Here is a 17,984-nt window from a genome sequence, read left to right on the forward strand (position 1 = left end):
TTGCATTTTGTTTCATTGCATGTATATTCGGGGAATTATCTCTGGAAACATTTCCAGCCAAACGGCAATATTATCTTTGTCGATTTGGCTAGCAACATTTTGATACTTTTGGGCAGTAAATGAAACCCGTATTGAACAGTGATATTTTTATTTGATATGGACATTGTACCTGAACACAAGGCAAACTCCCTACAGGACCACAGACAAAACACACACAGCCACAGCCTCTTCAATGACAGTACTAAAAGGAGTTGCATCATCTCCTGGTTCGTCTGATGTGTAGGAACATGGCAAGATACCCTATTTGACAAAGCTATTCTACAACATTTAGGATTCTAAACTGTATGATATGAGGCTGTGATGTCTAACGTTGCAGCAGCAGGATTCCCACATAAAATGAACTTTACATATATAATACTAACATACATCATCTACTAGTACCAAAGGGGAAAAAAGTAGTACTGACGTGCTACAGGGCACCGAAAAGTATAGGGACTCCTGTCTGGAGACAGTTGTTTTGTTTTACACACATATATATATAATGGCTGCTGAGGAAAATAAAATAAACTGCTAACATTCGTATTGTGCAGTGTTAAAGACATATATTCTTGTTAAAATTTTCCGGTAATCTGTCGGTGGAACAGAAAATCATAAAAATTTCATTCATTTCGTCAGATATTCGTACACTGAGCCATCATATGTATCAAATACAATGAGCTCTTCATCTCACTCACCTTATCCCTGAGTACAGAGTTACAATGAAGGAACGTCTCTGCATTTGTTCGTTATTGTTATTCTTATGATGACATTACCATCTTAAACTGGTATGTTGGCACATTTGTCAATGTAAATATGCCACAAAATTTTTCGAAGTCTGAAGATTGCAGTAATTGTATGTACTAAACATTTTTACAATATGACTATCTGTAAGTAGATAGTCCTTTGTAGCTGACCTTTGTCTCAAATGAGTCTAGAACCATTTTAGTTTTCCTTCTCAACAGAGCAGAAGGTAACTAAATGGCAACATAACTAAAAGTTGTCGAGTATTGTAACTTAGGTCACTACAAACTAATACCCGCATATATCCAAACTAATACTGAGATTTTTTAAAGTAACTAAGTTTAAATAAATATAAAGTTTGTAAGGTAAAGTTTATCGGTGGCTTGATAATAAAATCAATAATTTATGTTAAAAAACTAAAATACCATGAAAACTTGTCATTATTAATAGTTAATATCAAGAAAATTTAATTCAATGTGAATATACTCTTTCTATGTACAAAGTTAAGAAGCTGACTAGAGCTTATGGTTAATGCCATTTCTGTGGCCATGACCATTTTTGTAAGCACCCAAAACAGAGCTGTAAATATGGAGAGGGACAGGCATTAGATACTAGCCTTTACTAACTGTACAACTGCTTTCAGATGTCCCCCATTCCTCTGGGCTCCAGCTCAGCACCAGCCATCGAGATCACAACATTCCCAATGAGATCACTAGCTCACGCATTTTCTAATAACAGAATGTTAGTTCATTTGACGATGACTCAAGAATGTGAGGAACGAGCGATATGGAGAAAGAAGGCCACTTTGTCAGCAGCCTGGTGACCACACATGTTGCAGGTGAATGGGTTCTGATAACCGTGATATCCCATGTGCATTGTGTACATCACAACATCCTTGAATGCCATATCACAGAAATTGCAGTTGTATGCACTTTGCCATTCCTCTGAGCCTTCCTCATGTGATTCAAATTGGTCAAGAGGCATAAGAGGAGGCATACGATTTTCTGGTGTCATTTGCCTCTCTTCATCATCACGACGACCATCATCATCATGACCACTGCTTTCTCCCTCAGCACTTTCACTAAGCCTCATGGCTATACGTTCCAGCTTGAAAGCGCGACCTTTTCGACGATTTTTCGACGGTGGTGTTGAGGTTTCAGAGCGGGTTGGTGACAGAGACTGTGGGGATGAATGATGTGGAGAGAAAGCTACTCGAGTCTCGGCTTTTGTTCGAGGGGGAGGTGGCTCCTTACTAGCCTCTGCAATTTGCTGTGGTGGGGTTTGCTCCTTGCTTAAATCTAAAACTCCTTCATTTTCTGGGGAACGAGTTTGGTGAATGGAAGGCTGAGGAGAAATTTGTGAAGGTTCTCCTTCACCTTTTGGGAAAGGAGGGTGAAATGCTGATTGTGTGAGATTGTTGAGTTGCTGTAAGCCAAAAGCAGGATGAATTGTGTTACCCATCATCTGTTGGTAGGAAAGAAAAGGATTCATAGCTCTTGCTAAATATTCTTTCAAGTTGTGTGCTGCAGCTAGGGGTGAATATGGAACATCACTGCTGACATTGTGTGGGAGTTGATGGGGAAAAATAGGTGTCTGTGAAGGAGGCCGTGGGTGAGCATCTGGAGTTCCTGAACTCTTGATATTTGGAGGGGACTTCCGGTGGATATCCTCATTTTCAACTCCATCTCTTGGTTCAGAGGACGCATGAAGCATCATGTGTTGAGAAAGTACTTCCCTGTGGTCAGTAGAAAACTCACAAAATGAACACTTCAGCAGTCCATTTGCTGGCAAAGGAAGTTTGCTGCGTGCTAGACGCTCTCTTTCAATTAACAGTTCCCTTAGCTGCTCTCGTCCTTCAAAATTTCTAGTCTCTTCTGGAGACTTTTCAAGAGCTCGTGAGAGTATGGGAGAAGAACTCTGTATATTACCAACCATACTTGTGTATGGGTAATGGAATGGAGAGTGAGGTGTGCCATTCGGTGTGGTAGGTGTGTTAGAAACAGCTGGTATGTTTTGTTGAGAGAGAGACTTTGGAACATCTTGGGGTGAGGTAGCAGCTACAGGTAATGAGCCTGTCATGTGCATCTGTGCTTTCAAGAGTTCTGCTTGAATTTGGTAGTGTGGTGGTAAAATAGGCATTCCATGTTCATCCTTTTTAAGTTTGGGTCCTCTTCTTGTACCGTAAACATCAATGATAGGAATAGGATTTGGAGAACCATCTGGATTTAAAACCATAGCAGGATTGTGACCGTATTTCCGCAGGTGAAGTTTAAGAGAATGACAGTATTTTGTAGCATAGTTGCAGTCAGAACAACGGTATTGGTAAATATTACTGTGGGATTTCATATGTGAATTCAGCATTGATTTATTAACACAAGAATAGTTACACTTATTACACTTGAATGGTTTAGAGCCATAATGGTTTCTCAAGTGATATTCCAAATGATGTTTATACTCTGTTACAAAAGGACACTTTGGGCAGGTTAAAAGCTTTTCACTTTTTATATGTGAACGTGCATGTTCCCAGAAGTCACCTTTAGTTATGGCCACATAATCACATTGTTTACATTTGAAAGTTTTAACTTTTCCTTGTGCATTAACTCTTGGTACTCGAATAGCCTCTAGGTCTTCAGTAGAGTCAGGACTTAGGCCATGTTCATCTTGCATGTGCTCTCTCAGCTTGGGCTCTGTATGAGCAACAAATTCACATTTTGCACATTTGTGGTCATAATGAGTGTTCAGATGAGCATTAAAGTGGAATCTTGATGTACCTGAATATGAACATACATGACACTGATAAACCTGAGGCTTGTCATTACCATCATCATCCTTCCCAGACATTACATTTGATAATTCTAGGGCATGTTGTAGCTGAGATAGAGGGTCCATTTCGTTGTCTGGAGGTACAGATGATGAGTCAGTGGGATCACAGATATCAGGTTCAACACTAGATGGCATATGATCATCACTGCCATGATAGCTCCCTTCATAAGGAGACATTTGCTCAATGTTGTCATTGTGCTTAGAAGAGTCATATTTGTGGAAGGAGTCTTGCTGCTCTGTTTCTGAGTTTGGTTGAATTCGTGCAGAGTCTGTTGGTAAATCAGGTGATTCTCCTGCCTTGTCAATCGGTGATCTAGTGGGTTCACCTGGGTTCTCAGAATGAGCATAGCGAAGTACTGATTCTGTGTCATACTGCGAATGGCTTTCTTGTCCACATTCATTGTTGCCTGGAGAAAGTGATTGCCTCTCCTCTGGATGGATGGGTTCTTCTTTTATTGAAACATTTGAAGATGGATTTGGGTAGTTGTTCTCTGGATCTTTAGATATTACATTTTCGTTGGTTGTTGGGGATTTGCAGATTTCTGCTTGACTATTTGGCATGTTTTCTGGAAGAGGAGAAGTTTTTTTAAGAACTTCTTGAGAGGTGTAAGGTTCATGAGGTTGAGCATAAGGTTGTCTAAATTCCTCTCTGTGGGCAAAAACCTGACTTGCCTCATGCATCCTCACTCGATGTTCATACATTCTACGAAACTCTTGCATCTGCAAGGGACTGAAGTGCTGCTCATTGTGAACCCTAGTGGTATCCATCGTCATCTGCTGGTTCTGAGAATGGTTGCGATCTAGTTCCATGGCAGCACGCATTGTAGCTTCGTATCCAGCAAGTGGTGGAATAACAGAAACTCTTCCTTCATAACTGATTCCTGAGGTAGAGTGATGTTCTGTTGGCATTGGTGAATTATTTATCGGTGGATCAGATACCATGGACTTCGTAGCGTGGGACTGTGAAGGAACTGTTTCACAGTCTGTTGACATAATGACACTCGAGTCTTCAGTGGAAGAGAAGTGGTCTACGACCCCTGATGGCTGGAGCACTCGAGGTGATCTCCCTGCAGACAGCTCCTCGCGATTTTCCTGCAAGAGAAAAATCTAATTAGAACAGTTAGCAGGTAATTGTGTATAAAGAAAAAAAATAGAAGTCAGGTGTATTATAGCCAGAATTGAATACGAATGTTAATGCACTGAGATATACTCTAGTTGAAATTTTATAAAGAATATTGCTTTAGTGAAAAAAAGAGTTCACAAGATTATGTACCGTTGAATGAAACTTTTTAATGATGCTGCATGAACAAGAGAATACACTAACTTTTTATATCAGATTAATTATAAACACTTTAGCCAGGCAAAATGTCATTATAGACATTTTCTCAGCTTAATTTTGGCCATTGTGATATGTACATCAAAATGGTTTCGGTCAGTGCAATATATTATGTACATCAAACGTCATTACTTGCAGATAAAAGAACTATTGGGCTTTCTCCAACGTAATTGAATGCTAAGTTTACTCTAGGGATAATATTAAACTTGTAGCATTCCTAATTAATTTTACCGTAGTTCTACTAGAAATAGATTTTAAGTGGGAAAATTTTGTTCACCCTGCAAGTTTTATTCATTATCATCTTCGTTGGTGGTGTTAATTTTCGTAAGGCGTTGATCTCATCTCAAACAATATGGTTCTCGTGCAATTGGTACTTGGTTATTCTGGTGACATTGCTAGACTGTGAAAGCTTTCTTTAAAAGTTTATGGAAGGTCGAGATATTGGTGGAGTTGATTTGTAGTTGGTGGCAAGATTAACGTGAACAAGAATACTGTTGAATAGTGGATCATAGTGATAGGGGGTCATTTAGGCACACCTATAAAGTTTTTTTATGACGGACAAAATATTTGTGGAATTTGTATCACTTCTGAAATAGCTGTAGTGTTTTGTGATGTGAATTAGTTCTTTGACTAATGTGAACCTGTCGATCAGTTCTGAAACCCTATAATTGATGCTAATTACGCTGCAACGTGATGTCATGCATAGGATGTTACTGCTGCAATTTGCGTTTCACTAGAGATGTTTATAAGTTTTCATTAAGGAAACTATTTCAAAAGGAAAGCAGTGACAATTAGTGATTTGATTTTGTGGATGATTAAATAAAAATGGTACCAATTCTTAAGGTTATGCAGGAAAGATTTTACTTTTGGTGACGAAATACACTTGTCATTGTCATAACAAAGGCGAAATGTGGAATACGTTGTAGAGAATGATGGCCTGTTTATATAGCGACAGTCACTGAACGTAACATCTGTTGAGTCTTGCGTAGACAGCTGATAAAGAATCACTTTCACCGGACCACTGTACTGTTGGACAGTTGGAGAGGTCAGCATAGGTCACACTGAGTGGTCGACCCTTTAGGTCAGTTGTTTTTGATTCATGGTCACCTCCCTTCCGTGTCTGGCGGGGAACTTCCCGCTGATAAATGAAAATATTTTATTTTTCCTATATTCTTAAAAAAAAAAAAAAAAAAGGATTCATAGGTTACGTAGAGTAAGCGAAGACTATCGAATTTAAATCATGACTTTCTCAAAATTTAATCAATTCCCGGAAAGTTACTTGTAGATGAACGAATATATGAGTTGTAATCTTAACGAAATTTATAATGATAAGTGGCTGCAACAACTATTTAATGCCAGTGCTTGTTGTAGTTTTAATTGAGAGATCGCTATTTATAGGTCTTCGATGTTTTATAGGCGAGAGAGAGAGAGAGAGAGAGAGAGAGAGAGAGAGAGAGAGAGAGAGAGAGAGAGAGAGAGAGAGAGCATTACATAATTTCCAGCCAGGTGACAAGACTCGGGTCCCAATCCACACAGTATACAATAACATATTTATCCGCTGTTCCAAGTCCAGATTTATTTTTGTTTCATGTATATATTGCGGGAATGGGTGAAAGGGAATATAATCATGAAATAACCCTTTTCATTGTTTTTTCCTTACTGTTCCAACGTGTAAAGGAAATTGCAGAGACCTTCCATTTTAAATAGGCTAAACAAATGTATAACGTTTTAAGTTTTTGAGTTCGCTACGCAAGGTGGGTAGTACGGTTCTAGTGTTTCTGGGAATTTAGTCAAATTCTAATAACATAGACATATTTTATAATAAGTTGGCGGTCTACTACACACAAACACAAACACACACACACGCACATATACAGTATATATATATGCGTGTGTGTGTGTGTTTGGGGCACTAAATGTTCATGCTAGATTTGCTCCAGACCTTAAGATGCCTTACGGCAGGAAATAAAAAAAGAGATTTTAGGTCATGAAACAAGTGCGATTCCGTACATCGTCATATTCTTTGGTTCATGAAAAAAATGTATGTTGATAACTCATAGAAGTGACCGGTAGCTGTTTTGATCCTTAGGAAAAGAGAAAAACCAAGTATAGTGTTCTCTTACATTAATAAATGTCTGTAACGTCTTTAGGATATGTAGATAATTTTGATTGGAAGCAATTCTGGGAACAACCGAGCGACAGCATAATCTGCGGTGTTCGGTTTATATGGCATCTTATTACCGTAGAGTTTTTGTGCTCTTGTGAACTGTCTGTTACAAAGTAGTGTCATCAGCATTTTATGTCCTTTTACAAGGGTATAAAACGCGAAATTGTTAACAGCTTCTTTATAGTGCTTTAATGGCTTGCCGCGTCTTAATCAGGTTGTTAATTGAAGAATTCTTCAGTTGTATTATTGTTTTGCAGTCTGGTGTTACTATTAAGTGGTTGAGCTGGAATTGCATGCGTTATGATGTCCAATAGTAGTAAAACATTGGTGAATTTTTTTTTTGTAGCATTTTCGGTGAGACATGAGCTTGTCGTATCATGATAATGGTATTTTTGTGTTTTTAGAACTATTATTTCTAAATGCATATATAATGCAAAATAAGTTCGAAACATGTTTTTGTAGCTGTTGTTAAGGTCCATTATTTTATATTATAATGAGCTGATTATTTTATCCTTTAATATCTTTATATGTACATTGATTCGTCTTATTACAACGCGTAATTAGGATTTTGTGGAATGAATTCCATTTTACAGTCATTGGTTACCATCGTTTGGGACAGTCGCCAAAGTCACTGTAAAATTGACTGTAGTAAAAGATATGATCGGTACTACAATTTCCGACCCAAGGGACACTAGTACCGCCTGACGCTCAACCAAAGTATCTTCATTCTAAATTCTTATATAAGGGCCATTGTAGAGAGAGGCCGACTTGGGTTGGACGATGGCACGTCTAAACGTGGAGTTCATTACCCTTTACGTCAAAATATACGAGTAAACGTTCGTGTGGAAAGACCATTAACTTGTTAAAAGCTAAATTTCAAATTATACAGTGTGCAGTGTGAAAAAAGACAAGCAGCCCCGCAAAATCTATATATCAAATTTTTACATCGACATGCATAGAAAGTTATGCACTGGTGCACGGTACTTTAAGATTAGTTCTACAGCTCATCGTGGGATTGACACCTTATCTGAAGCAAGGGGGGGCAAGTTGTCACTTTCCTTTGATTTTTCTGACAGGGAGAGTTTCCATTATCAGATACGACATCTCCGCATTTAGGCTACTGAATAAAAAGATCACCAGCAAGTAATGCATCTAATCGACAGATGTGCCGACAAAGCCCGCGTAAGCAATATGCCCTAACTCGGAAAGACCCAGTACTTGCAACGTCAGGATGCTTCAGGTTGTTGTTTTTCGTCTTAATTGGTTGCCACCGGCCTTCTTATTACAGACTGTCCAAAAATGAATGTCACGAGGAACGAAAGAACTCTCTGAGTATTTTATTTCTAATCTGTTTGGGGGTTCTCCATGATATCCCCGATGCAGATTGTTTTAAAATAAAGTAGATGCCGTAGTTGTTTTTGTACTTTTTAATTGTATTTTAAGGTAAAACTGTCATTTGGAAGGAAAAAAAAAGTAGTTGAATCAGGCGGTGCACATGTAACTGATTTATACGCCTTTTTACATGGCATTTACAAGGTACAAGCATCGGTTTCCCGATATCATGGAGATTTTATACCGATTTATTATATCGTCAAGCCTCGACACGGTTTGACCTCTTTCCTCTGTCCTTTGTCTGTAGTTCCTGTATCTCTGAAAGGGTCCCGCTGGTGTCGAGGGACACCCAAAAGCAAGACAAACAAACAAGTGAGGTGACGCAAACAGTTGTGGAAGTAGCTAAAATAGCGACGCTGACACGCGCCGAGCTGATTACAAGGCTTGACCGGTCAGCCGAGTAATTCTTTCATCCCCCAAATCTCTCTCTCTCTCTCTCTCTCTCTCTCTCTCTCTCTCTCTCTCTCTCTCTCTCTCTCTCTCTCTCTCTCGTGAAGTTATAAAGCCTGAAGAGATATGTATGGCATATTGCATACAGCGTAAGAACTTTTTAAAAGTCTAGAAATCACAGAGGATATTGGCAATGGTAAGATCCACAGACAAGGCATGAGTCAAATCATATTGCGGTAGTTGACACGTGGGAACCAGTCGGTAAAATGTCAGTATAAGGAATACAGGAAGAGGATCGATTACCAGCGGGATTGCACAAGATAACTAAAGGTGTTTTTCTATTTCAATAGGAATTCGTACTTGTTGAGCAAGCCATGCGGACCTTCATTCAGCATAAGTTGTTTTGTGATGTTTGATTCTGAATTTTTCAATTTTCACTTTCATGGGACTATTTTTTAATGTTATACTTGCTGGCTTGCAAGTTTTGGGACGTGGCTGGTTCCCCTCTTAAGCTGTGTTGCGATGTGCTGATTTTTATAATGGTGTAGGTACGCTTGTTGTGATAGTGCATTATTGTTATTATTATTATTATTATTATTGTTATTATTATTATTATTATTATTATTATTATAAATTATTATTATTATTATTAAAAAGGATGGCTGTATTATGCTAATTTATCTTACACAGTATCTTCTCTATTTTCCTTATAATTCGCTTTTCGGGCTCAGCGATGTTGGTCAGCAACTGGCCGATATTCATATTGGAAAACGGATAGTGTGTGGAATGCGGGGAGTCTTTTATTGAAATATCCAATTAGAAATCCTTTGTCGTCTGAATTCAGGTTCTACTTCAGGTTGTGGTACCGTCGACATGTTTCGACCATCTTGTTGGTCATCCTCTGGACGTGGTTGAAAAAGGCCTGGAGAAACAAGGCGCTTGGGTCGGTGTATTTATAGAAGAAGGGGGGGGGGGATCTTGATCGGTGCTGAATTATGATTGGCCCAGGGAGAATTATAAGGAAAATAGAAAAGATACTGTATAATATAAATTCGCATAATACAGCCATCCTTTTTAATAAGACCTGTTTCAAAGAGGGTCTATTCCCTTCATATATTATTATTATTATTATTATTTAACCTTCTTTTCATCTCTTGTGTGTTAATGATGGTGCATCAGACTTTCCGAAAGCCTCAGAAGAGTAGTTAAAGCATGACGAAAGAAACACTAGGCAACTTGAAAACAGTTCAGTTTCCACAAGCTTTCACTGCTTGAGTACTTCAACGGATAACTACTCCTAGGAAATATCCACGCGGGTTTTGAAACTTGCAGTTTTTGCCATTTAAATATGAATTATGACAGGGTATGGAATAAAGTTTTTCTGACCTGAACTCAACTCTGGGATATTGAAATAATTAAAGCACTATCCCGGTGGCACTTTCCCGAGATGTAACCGAGTATTGCACCAGCCCGGGACCTTTCCCTGAAAAAAAGCGGGACGCCACATCTTAAAAACTAACCATAGAATTTTCTTGAAAATAATCTCATTACGTTTCTCACACCCAAATTACGGTTTAGTGTTGATATAGCTTAACCCGACCCAACCTAACCTAACCTAGGTTAACTTAACCTAACCTAACCTAGGGCATAGCAAAAAAACCGGGGCTGGTGCAGTACTAGCATACATCTCTGGATTATGCAACCCGGTGGCCTTGTAGGACTTTTGTGGGACTGTTGTAGGATGGCAGTGGCATAGCTGCCGTCGCTATTGAAGTGTAGCTTCTATAGCAATCGAAACTCAAAGATAAAGATGTCTACTAAAGTCAAATTCCTTAGAAGAATACGAATGATTGATAACAACTCCGGCCTGAATTAACATCACCAGGTAACCGGTACTTTTTTTTTTTTTATTAAGTAACAACTGATGTAAGTGGGATTACGAGGAGAGCAGAAAATGATACAGTTAGACCGACATCATTGTGACGTACCTTGATACAGTTATTGTGAAACAAAAGTCACCGCACGTGCGAGCACGTATTAAGCTGTTTCAAAGCGGAATCATGTCCAAGATTCATTCCATCTCTCTCCCTCTCTCTCTCTCTGCATACACATGCACACAAAAAATATGTAAAATGGTGTTATCACACATTGATATATCCATTGTGTTTCTTTGTCCTTTTCTACATCATCATCATCAGTAATAGATTTCCACTTTCAGAATTTTTTGTGAATTCATTGGTAAGGAGCTGACGACGAAGTACACTTTCGCTTTAAAAAGAGTAAAGAGATTGGTGTTAGCTACATTTTTTTTTAACTAAATAAACGCTCAGTAGCTCAAAACAGTGTGTCCACTTGAATGTGTGTTTATTTTTTCAAACGGCCGTGCGAATTACGTAGAGTTTACTGTAGCCATGTGCCCCCGTTTGCCCAAGTAACTTAATGTTCCTTTATATATATTATAGATATATTTATTTATTTAATTATACATACATATACATATATATGTGTATATAGATATAAAGGAACAGTAACTTACTTGGCCTTCAAAGCATAAATTAGAATAAAAGTGTCGAATATATTCGGTATTTTGAGTAACGTATCCTCGAGGTGATCTTTAACCATAAGAAATCTCCTGATACACAGTATTAATCGGAATTGGGGAAAAAGCTATTTTTATCGAAAAGTGCAGACTTGAGTAAACGAAAAGCGTAAATCAGGACTTTGTGACAGACACTGTCGAGCCTAGATTTTTTGTTTATCATACGTTTCTTTGTTGTTATAACGTGCTTGTTGATATATACATTCTTTTAATATTTTCTATGAATTTTTCGAAATTAATTTTGACCTTAAATTTTCTTATATTTCATTTCTATTCTTTAAATGATCTTTCAGTGATATAACGTTTTGTCGATACAATTATATATTTGTGGTATCCATTGGGAATTCTTACAAGTCCCGCACTCAGCGACAAGGTTTAAGATCACAAATAAACTTACCAGTATGTTTGAACAAAGAGTAAAATCCAAGTTGAGTATCACAGTAGTTACTTCGGTGCTGATGGCCTACACGAAACAGACTCGCGTCCGACGAATTGTTATTCTCCTAAGTGATTCCTTGCTCCCACAGGAGTCGCTTAGTTTGACCACGGTCTACTGGAGGATGCGACTGTATCACACTGGCGTGACGGGTTAACTGCCTATCCTGCCTAGGCCTAGGCCTTGGAGGCGTTTTGGACACCCTCTCCCTCCCTTTCCCCCCTTTTTCCCTAACCCCCACGATTATTTCCCTCTCCTCCCAGTGCTCACAGAACCTCTTATCTCATGTGGCTTACTGGCTTAATCCTTTTCCATCAAAACAAGATACTAATTGAACGCTGGACTTCAAACACGTGTGATAATCCAAAGTCCAGGACTGCGTGGGTTTGTGGCTGCTCATTTAGCTTTTTCTCGTTGTTTGGCTTTTGGACATTTTATCAGGAGATAAAAGATTGGCCGTGAGAGGTGTTGAGCAAGGCTCGAGCCCTCCAGTGCTAAGGAAACTTTCTGGGAGAGATGAAGAGGGGGAGAGAATTGATTTCACATTCTATTATACCAATTTACCCAGTTATTTTAGTCCCACTTGGTAACAGACATGGTAAGGTACCGGCAGCTTAAATATTATTTGCTTTTTCAGGTGATGGAAATGTGTACACCTCATTAACTCCGTAGTTAAAGTTACCTCGGCAAGTCTGACGATCAGTAGAATCTTTATACTGTTGATGTGAACGAAATCTAGGTTACTAGAAAACAATAATTGTTTGGAATTCTCTCTCTCTCTCTCTCTCTCTCTCTCTCTCTCTCTCTCTCTCTCTCTCTCTCTCTTAGTGATAGGTTCAGCGTGAAACTTAACAGCTGCAAGGATCATTCCGGGAACGCTGGAACGGATTTAATGTATATGTCAATGAAATGGAACCGTTTCGTACCTGCACGTTGTCGAACACCTTGTTTACTTAAATGTACCCAGTCGCCATAATTATCCGTGAAGAAAGGGAAAAGTCTCAGTAATGTTGGCTGTTACTAACAGTGGCTGTGCGCATTGCAATATGGTCAGGTATCGTTATTACAAATGTTACTTCCTAGTGCTTTACAATATATTCCCAGTGAAGTTACGGGCATTGTTTGAACTTACAGGTTATGCAAAGCCCTTTATTTGCGGAATTGCTTGTTCGAAATTGATATTAAAAGATCAACAGTCAAGATTCCCTACCCTCAAATAATAAAAAAAAAACATTCTTTCTACATATTCCGGTTAGTCGTGGAATGATTTTGATTAATTAGCATTCGTGTCTAATCTTTATGAAGAATATCTTGATGCACAAAGAAAATTGTTACAATAGTAAAGAAAAAAAAGCTTTATTATTAATGTAATGATACTTGAACGACTTATTACAAATATAAGCCAGCACTAAAGCACCCCGTTAGTGATGGTTCCGGTATGATTAGATAATAGGTACTTCGTTGTACACGACTAAATGTTTTCATGCAGGTCTATATTAGGTGTTAGTATGAAAAAAATTGTTCAGTCCTGATCCTAAATCCAGCAGAGAAAGTTTTTTGTTTTTGTTTTATGTTGGTGGTTGCACTAGTTAATATTCCCTACTCTCTGCGAAATTGGTTGCGGTCGCCTCAAACCTTGAAGGAAATTATATAAAGTCGATTTAGATAAGTCGTACAATACCGAGTTAAGCTTCCCATTCTGGTTTTGCAGCCGAGAGGCATTGCTGGGCGGAGGCAGTACTAGCTGAGGTGGGGATGGGGGTGGAGGCTGGAGAATGCACATGAATGTGTAAACAACGATGTTCAAGTACGTTTTGTCTTTCATTCGTCCTGCAGTAGAATTTCGTATCGCTTTTTCAGCGCTGAGAATCAGCTGTAGGTTCTTAACACGAATATTCGAGCTACTGCAAAGCAAGGCGAGAGCTGGAGGTCCAGAGGGAAAAAACTTTCCACCTGACTCGTTGCTGTCGCACATGGCGAACCTCCTCTTACCTGAGGTGACCCACTTTCCTCTAGTTCCGCCAGCCAATAGGAGCAACTTTTGTCCGGACCTCCTTGGATGATCACATTTAGTTTCTTTTCAGATCAAGAAGGGATTGCTAACCTTTTAGTATCACACCAGAATAATAGTTATGAGAATAAAAGCTCGTCTTTGCTATTTACATAGCGAGTTTCTGCGTGGTGGGGAGGAAACAGTTAAGGGATTAGTTTGGCGTAATTGGCAGGGTTATCCAAGTGTCCTTACTACCTTGCGGATATCGTCGCCTGAAGGGATAACGTCGGGACGAAACGGTTGGATTACTCCTTGGAGAACAATGGAAGAATTTTAGCCCCTAAATCTGATGGCCTTTGGAAGGAAAATAACTTGTCATAGGGAGATGGGAGTTTTACACAACAGTGATCCGAAAGAGCGTAATCGGGGGTCCCCTTTAACGTCAAAACAAGGTCAACTTTGGGGGAGGAATCTGCCTCTCCCTTCTTTTACACCGGCGCGGCGTCTCCATAGTATGGGAAAAGCGGGAGTTGGGTAAGGTTAAGGAAGTATTGGACCTGTCGGTTAGGACTGGTCGGCGACAGGTAAACTGGGTCGAAGAGGAACTCCGAAAGCCATTCTTTACGGACAAACAACTACTATGGGAAAAGGCATAACGGCACCTCACAAGACATCCGAAGTATGTGGGAAGTTAACAAATTGTGAGAAAACAGCGGTGCCATGGCCTTTTGTGCTCAAAGAGGAGGAGGAGGAGGAGGAGGAGATTAAGAAGGGATTGTGGGCTGAAGGATGTGTTTGAAAGAAGCAGAAGTTTCTCCCGAATTGAAGAAGGATGAGATTGGAAGATTAGCACAAGGGAGGAATTCTCACTTGCCTATTATCTATCCTTACTCTGTGGACAACAGCTGCTGCATGCACCGGCTAAGAGCATCGTGGTCAGGTGAACTGGACCACGTTTTTATTTCAATAAATGTTATTAATTTTATCCTTAGGATCGGAGAAACAGAATTCTTATTTTCGTTAAGTTTATTATATTTATATTTATTGTATTTTGTTGGTGTTTTGGAATGTTTTGTGTGGTGCTATAGTGTAGTTTTATTTTACTATAATAATGTTATATATATATTAAAATGTCGATAATGTAGTAGACCATTCGTTCATTTACTTTTTTTCGTCGTTGCTTGATTGAAATATTTCACTTTGTGCAATTTCATGTTTTGAATATGTTTGACGTTCGATTTCAGGCTTAATTGAATGAAGCTATGAACTGCGGACTGATTTCATACATTTGTCTAAAATTTCTATGGCCCGTAGGAGGTAGTGCCATCAGTGCACCTCACGCGGTGCACTGTAGGCATTACTTAAAGGTTCATTGCAGTGTCCCTTCGGTCCCTAGCTCCAATCCCTTTCATTCCTCCTACAGTATTGTACCTCCGTTCATATTCTCTTTCTTCTATCTTACTATCCACTCTCTCCTAACAGTTGGTTCATAGTGCAAGTGCGAAGTTTTCTCCTGTTGCAGCTTTCAAACCTTTCTACTCCCAAAGTCCGTTTCAGCGCAGAATGACCTCTAGGTCCCAGCGCTTGGCCTTTTTCCTAAATTCTACATTCCATTCCATTCAAGTTCTGTGAAACTTATCACATATAAAGAAAATCCCAGATTTTACAGATTAATAGGGGTACTTGACAGACTTGGCCAGGACTTTGTCGTTTGTCACACCAAACGCAAATTTCGGAGGTAAGTAGCTTGAAGGACACGCACACAAACACTCTATTTCACTGATGAGCCATTTTACTCACGGGCTGCTCTTACGAGCAAGAGCCGTTTTAACAAGACAGCATCAACAGAAGACAAACCTTTCAACTAAAATGGATGGGCCTTGGTAGGAGCGAGAATAATTTTTTTTTTTGTCTTGCAGCCTGCAACAAGTCTATAATATGTGTATATATATATATACACATATATAGGCATATACACACATATATAATATATACATATACTATATATATATATATATATATATATATATATATATATATATATATATATATATATATATGTATGTATATATATATATATATATATATATATATATATATATATATATATATATATATATATATATATATATATGTGTGTGTGTGTGTGTGTGTGTGTATGTGTGTGTATGTGTGCTTGTATGTGTGTATATATATATATATATATATATATATATATATATATATATATACATACATACATACATACATACATACATACATACATACATACATACATACACACACACACACACACACACACACACACACACATATATATATATATATATATATATATATATATATATATATATATATATATATATATAAAGCATGTAGTTTTCATTAATACCGGTGGATGGAAAGAAGATACAAGACAACGTTCATTAACACAGTCACATTAAAGCAGAATCTCAGATGAACCTCCTGTGTAGAAAACTTCCACATCATCAGTCTTTTCTATATTATAATTAACGCGCGCGCACCGTTCCGTCGAAGGGCCTTCAAATATACTATAATTTGAAGAACCTGAGTTCCGTTCACCACTCTTGCACACAGTCTCGCTTTATTAAGGCCTTTCCTTTCTAATGAGATTTTACCGTTTCCTTTCTAATGAGATTTTACCGAACTTCTTTGGCTTGCGTGTAAATAAATTCTTTTGTGTTTAGGGAAATGAATAGGAGAGAGAGAGAGAGGGAGAAATTGTCCAACTAATGGGACGAAGAAGCCTGTTGATCTTGAGTAAGGTCGTGACAGTGTAAGCGAGGCTGAAAGAAACCTTTGAAGAAGCTGACTGAAATGTTTCAGTTGTTGGCCAAATGATGTCGTCGATGATAGCTACGATGCACAAGAAAAGACGCGTTTTTCGTGTTACGATGTACAAGAAAGAGTCGTTTTTCCATAGTCTTTTATGCTATGCTACTCTTAAGGCTTTTTATGAGCAATATAGGTTTGGTGGAATGGAAGGTAGCATAAGCATGCAGTGCTTGGAGTTTCGTAGGTAAAACCTCACTTTGTTTGTATGTAGCCTACTGTATGTGTACGAGCTGTTTCGGCTTTCACATTTTTCTAATTCTAATGCACACAGTCCTTATGGTTTTATCCAACAGGAGTGATTCCTGTTTTACAGTATGTTCTTGCTTTATTTAATGCATTTTATTACTACTAATACTGAACGTCCACCAACAGTTTGTTAATAATACGACAGGAGTTATAATGTGGATTCATTCATATATATATATATATATATATATATATATATATATATATATATATATATATATATATATATATATATATATATATATATATATATATATTTCAGCCTAAAGCTTATGGTTCTCAAACTGGCGGTGATGAAGTCGTTTCTGGGGGATAACGAGGCACTTTAATTCCAATTTATAATAAAAGAAACAATGCTTTAATGTTAATTTTTTTTGTCAAAGGAATAATGTCTAAAATCTAAATTCTTTATTTCTTAAGACTTGAGTAAAAGTAAAATTAATTTCCTACATATAAAATGCATTAGAAATCAAACATTTAAATATTTTTCTTTCCTTTAAATTATAACTTCACATAACTGAAGAGGAATGGGGCTTAATTTTTTTCAATTAAAAGTCACGCGTGTTATTGTTATTATATATATATATATATATATATATATATATATATATATATATATATATATATATATATATATATATATATATATGGCATATTATATATATATGGTCCATTAGTAAATATATATATAATGATAGTGGTATTCATTTGAAACGTGCAGTCCGTCCAAGAATTTTTGTCAAAAATAAGTTCTCGGCATTACGGTGCAGACCATAGTTCATAATTTTTTTTTTTTGTAACATTTTCCCTGACCCTGTCGTTAACTCGGATGACGCCTTCGCATCAAATGGTAAACATGTATACAGACAATATGTGTAAAATAATTGAGTAAAAATACAACAAAAAACCTTCACGATTAATTTTTGTGGAATTCGCAGCTGGTGTCTATTTTGCGAGTCTTTTATA

At 37.8% G+C, this 17,984-nt stretch overlaps 1 protein-coding gene and 1 long non-coding RNA gene across 4 annotated transcripts in view; one reads left to right on the plus strand and one right to left on the minus strand.

The window, feature by feature from the left end:
• LOC136838853 (uncharacterized) overlaps positions 1–17,984 on the plus strand; it is a 334,467-nt gene that overhangs the window by 14,848 nt on the left and 301,635 nt on the right. The window lies entirely within an intron of this gene.
• The window catches only part of hb (hunchback), a 38,511-nt gene continuing 20,658 nt past the window's right edge, over positions 132–17,984 (minus strand). Inside the window, exons 1-2 of one of the 2 annotated variants that reach the window (XM_067104501.1) lie at positions 11,885–12,077; positions 132–4,695 (exon numbers count right to left, since the gene is read on the minus strand). In XM_067104501.1, the coding sequence (XP_066960602.1) occupies positions 1,543–4,596 (3,054 nt within the window). In that variant the 5' untranslated portion in view covers positions 4,597–4,695; positions 11,885–12,077 and the 3' untranslated portion in view covers positions 132–1,542. Of the gene's footprint in view, positions 4,696–11,884; positions 12,078–17,984 lie in introns of those variants that run through there. The other variant, XM_067104500.1, reaches the window with a different exon arrangement.

The sequence above is a fragment of the Macrobrachium rosenbergii genome, chromosome 5 (genome assembly GCF_040412425.1).
Source record: "Macrobrachium rosenbergii isolate ZJJX-2024 chromosome 5, ASM4041242v1, whole genome shotgun sequence".
Lineage (NCBI taxonomy): Eukaryota > Metazoa > Arthropoda > Malacostraca > Decapoda > Palaemonidae > Macrobrachium > Macrobrachium rosenbergii.